The sequence below is a fragment of the Coregonus clupeaformis genome, chromosome 14 (genome assembly GCF_020615455.1).
Source record: "Coregonus clupeaformis isolate EN_2021a chromosome 14, ASM2061545v1, whole genome shotgun sequence".
In the NCBI taxonomy this organism is placed as follows: Eukaryota; Metazoa; Chordata; class Actinopteri; order Salmoniformes; family Salmonidae; genus Coregonus; species Coregonus clupeaformis.
The window spans coordinates 34,128,898-34,132,840 of record NC_059205.1 but is presented as its reverse complement, the minus strand read 5'-3'; the positions used below and the strand labels follow the sequence as shown (position 1 = coordinate 34,132,840).

Sequence of the window (3,943 nt, the reverse complement as noted above, 5' to 3'; positions counted from 1 at the left end):
TAAGGAATGAGAATGGGCTCATACATGTTTACTATGGAACACTGAGACAAGACCTTGTTCCGTTTGCAGCGTGATTGACTTTGAGCTTTAATCATCAAACACAGTGTCATAGTTACCATAGCTCTTTATCCTCCAAACTTTGTCTTTGCATTTCAGAACCACTTCCCCAGTGCCCTGTTGGAGATCGGAAAACTATTTCCATAAATCCCATATATTCAGGCAATTTTCTCTAATATTGAGTTCCTGTGTCTCTGTGCCTGTGTGTGTTGTATAGGGTGGTGGTATGGAGGTGTCAGAGGACAGTCTCTCTGTGTGTGCACACCATGTTCTAGTCAAACATGCCTACCACATTGGGGGTACTGTGAGTAGCCTGAGCTACAGCCTCACTCCCCAGGTGCTCCAGCCCAGGTGAGTAGACACACACACTTTCTTTCTTTCTTTCTCTCTCCCTGGCCTGACTCCTGTGTCTCTCCACTAGACCTCATTTCTCCCTGGACGTTAGGACCAAGTCTGCTGAGGGCCTGCTGTTCTATGCAGCCACCAGAGGGGGGAGCTCCCACATGGCTCTCTACCTGTCCAAGGGCAGGATCAGACTGTCAGTAGGCAAGGGGAGGGAGATTTTCAACAGGGAGAAGTACAACGATGGAAGATGGCACTCGGTCAGTGGGTTACAATCTAAGAAAAATCTATACTCTGTGATGTTGTTTCACATCATATTATTCACAAACTATGGCAGTAGTTGATCAATGTTGGGGAGTTTGATGTTTCATGAGAGAAAATGTTTATTTGGAAACTTACCAAATCACTCTGTGTCATTACATTCAGTGATGCAGGATTGCACCAAGTCTCTGGTGTCCCAGGGTCAACATTTTCACCATGCCCCTCGAAAAACAATGTCCTCTTTGGTGACCATCTTCCTCTGCAGGTAATATTCAGCCTAGAGAAGAAGAGGTTCCGGTTGGTAGTGAACGGTATTAGGGCTCAGGATGGACAGCTGACCAGTGATGAGGCCACGCCCATGGAACTGATCTCTCCTCTTTACCTGGGAAGTGCTCCTGATTCATTGAACACAGAACTTAAAGTAAGCAATACACACACACACACACGCAAACACACATACAGTACAGCATACACTCACACCCCAAAATTGTATTGTGTTTTCTCTTTACTTTCAGTGGAAGCTCCTCCCAAAGCAAAGTGTTTTTGGCTGTGTGCGTAACTTCAAGATGAATGGCACTCCCATGCCAGAGCCAACCACCAATCATGGTGCTGGTCCCTGTTTTGACGGACAGACACAGAGTGGGGCCTACTTCTCAGGGAGAGGGGCATATGTCATTATTAGTGAGTAGAAAGCTAAATATTGAGATTGGTAATATGGTGCATGATGAAGATGATGACTAAGATGATGATGATGATGATGTCTGCTCCAGATGATTCCTTTGTGGTGGGCTCCAGCTTTGAGGTGGTGTTTGACATCCGTCCTAGGAGTCTGACTGGTGTTCTGCTCCATGTGGGGGACTCCAGCAGGCCTCACCGTGGGCCCAGCACTGGACACCACCTCAGCCTCTACATGCACAGAGGAGAGGTGAGCCTGCCATGCAATGGGCTGTTAAGACTGGGCCTGACAGCCTTAATAGTGTTTCTCTAGCGCATGGTTCCTTGGACTAGTTTGACCGCTCAAGTGCTAGATTTGACCTTTAAAACATGATTCCAGTTCAGGCTGATTTTAGGCAGAGTTTCCTTGCAGACACGTCTGTTGTGCAGTGTTGTGATGTACATGTGTTTTTCCAGGTGGTGGCACGGGTGAACAACGGAGCTGGTGAATTCAGCGTTTCCGTTCGCCCCAAGCAGCCCTTGTGTGACGGAATGTTCCACAGAGTTGCAGGTACACTTTTGTTATAACATGTTATAACTTGCCTCTGTCCTACACATGTTATAACTTGCCTCTACCCAACTAGCTAGCTACAAACTCACAGTAAGAAGTGTCTTTAATACGTAATAGGTGACGCCCATTGGGAATGTGTGTGTGTTTCTCGCCTCAGTGATCAAGAGGAACAACGTTGTGGAGATGCATGTGGACACTGAGGGTGAACACAAAATAGGACCGTCTTCCTCCTCCTCAACTCTGACCAAAGACCCACTTTATGTGGGCGGCATTCCAGGTTGGTACTCTGGAGGAGAGGTCACTGAATTTACAGCTAATTTAAAACTCTATCAGACCTGGAGTCCATTGTAATGGAGTCCCCCTTGTATTTTACACAAATAATAACCTATAGATCCTATTGGACAGTGAATGATGGATGAATCAAAGACATAGTCACATTGAATTTAGACTCCATCATTATTATGCCTCTTGAATACAGTACTGTATCTGTCTCTTCCTTGGGCAGAAACGTCCATGCACCCAACCCTCCCAGTCACAGGGTCCTTTGAGGGCTGCATCCAGAACATGAAGATCAATGAGGACCCGATCTCCTTTGAGAGGCTCTCTGGGGTATTCGGTCCACTCAACCTCAGAGAGTGTCCTGCTGGCTGAGTAGAATCTACTCCATGGCCACATCCACTGTCCACTAGCCGCTGCGTGCAATCTGTTACAAAAACAAAGAATGTGTGTGTGAGAGAGAGAGAGAGAGGTGTCACAAGGATAGTAAAACAAGGACAATTTGGACAAGTGGGGACATTTTGACAGTCCCCACTAGGAAAAATGCTATTTTTGGCTTAGGGGTTAGGTTTAGGTTTAGGGTTACTATTAGGGTTAGAATTAAGTTTGTGGTTACGGTTAGGTTTAGGGTTAGGAGTAGTTAGGTATAGTTTTAGGGTTAGGTTAAGGGTTAAGGTTAGGGTTGGATTTAGGGGTTAAGGAAAATAGTATTTTGGATGGGAATCAATGTTTTGGTCCCCACAAGGATAGCAATACAAAATTGAGAGAGAGAGGGAAGTTTGGCTCTTTTTACTGACTCAGATCTTTTTGACTCCTTCAGTCAAAAGAACGAATCTTTGGACTCATTTCGTTCGAGTCAGTAATGCCCAGAGCACGCAGGACCCCCTACCGTCGAACGATGAACTGAAAACTCGAAAGTCATAATTCTACAAGCTTCTCGTTCACACATCGTTTACCATACGGGGCTTATTTGTGACTGAGATTTGTAAACGTGTGCTTTATACAATGTACATTTGTTGATTGCGAGGCATACAAATAAGATTATTTCTTGATACATTTGAAACGAGGTCTAATTGTTGACACAACCGGACTATATTGTAAACGAATGTTGCATTGTTTGACTGCCGTGATGGTGATAAGCACAAAGTCGTTCGTGAAATGCAGCCCCCGAAATGATTCGTTTTCGAGTTCCAGTTTGTTAAGCAGAGGCTGTGTAGGTTTTGGTTCAACAAAGCTGTGCCCGTCATAATATTCAATAACATATAAATTGCATTAATTCTTGCACCATGCGATCAATTATCAGTTCTAAACATGCCTTTTTCTTCTCTATGCTCATTATCAATTTGCCTACGCGCATAGTACAGACATTTGGTGCTTGGTAGTCGGAGCATGTCGCTGAGAGGGAGGAGCGTGTATTAAACCTGCTGTAGGACTCATTGCGGCCAGCAGGTCAAACGAACGACTAAAGTGAACGAGTCACTCAGAAAAATGAATCATGACTCCGGAGTCAGTAAAACGAGTCGTTAAAAAGTAACGAATCTTTCGCGAACTGCACGTCGCGTGTGCGTGCGTGCGTGTATGTGTGTTGTGACGTTCATGCGGCGCAGGTATTCTGTATCAGGAACATGAAGATAAAGAAAGATGAGCTAGTCTGTAGTGTAGTATATTTATTTTGTGATAAATGTGTTTATTATCACCATCTTGTTATTGAATATATTCTAATATTGAAATGTTGTATCATCTGGGTTAGAAATGTCTGTTTTTCCCCCATTATGCTCTTCC

The 3,943-nt window shown here is 44.6% G+C and overlaps 1 protein-coding gene across 1 annotated transcript; it reads left to right on the top strand.

Moving 5' to 3' along the window:
- Positions 1-281: 281 nt before the first annotated feature.
- LOC121581317 (laminin subunit alpha-4-like) lies at positions 282-2,790 on the top strand. The gene is made up of 8 exons (XM_041896848.2): positions 282-408; positions 479-659; positions 926-1,081; positions 1,176-1,341; positions 1,431-1,585; positions 1,792-1,885; positions 2,043-2,162; positions 2,391-2,790. Exons 1-8 carry the CDS (start codon positions 284-286, stop codon positions 2,534-2,536), a joined length of 1,143 nt encoding a protein of 380 aa, XP_041752782.2. The 5' UTR covers positions 282-283; the 3' UTR covers positions 2,537-2,790.
- The last annotated feature ends 1,153 nt before the right edge of the window (positions 2,791-3,943 follow it).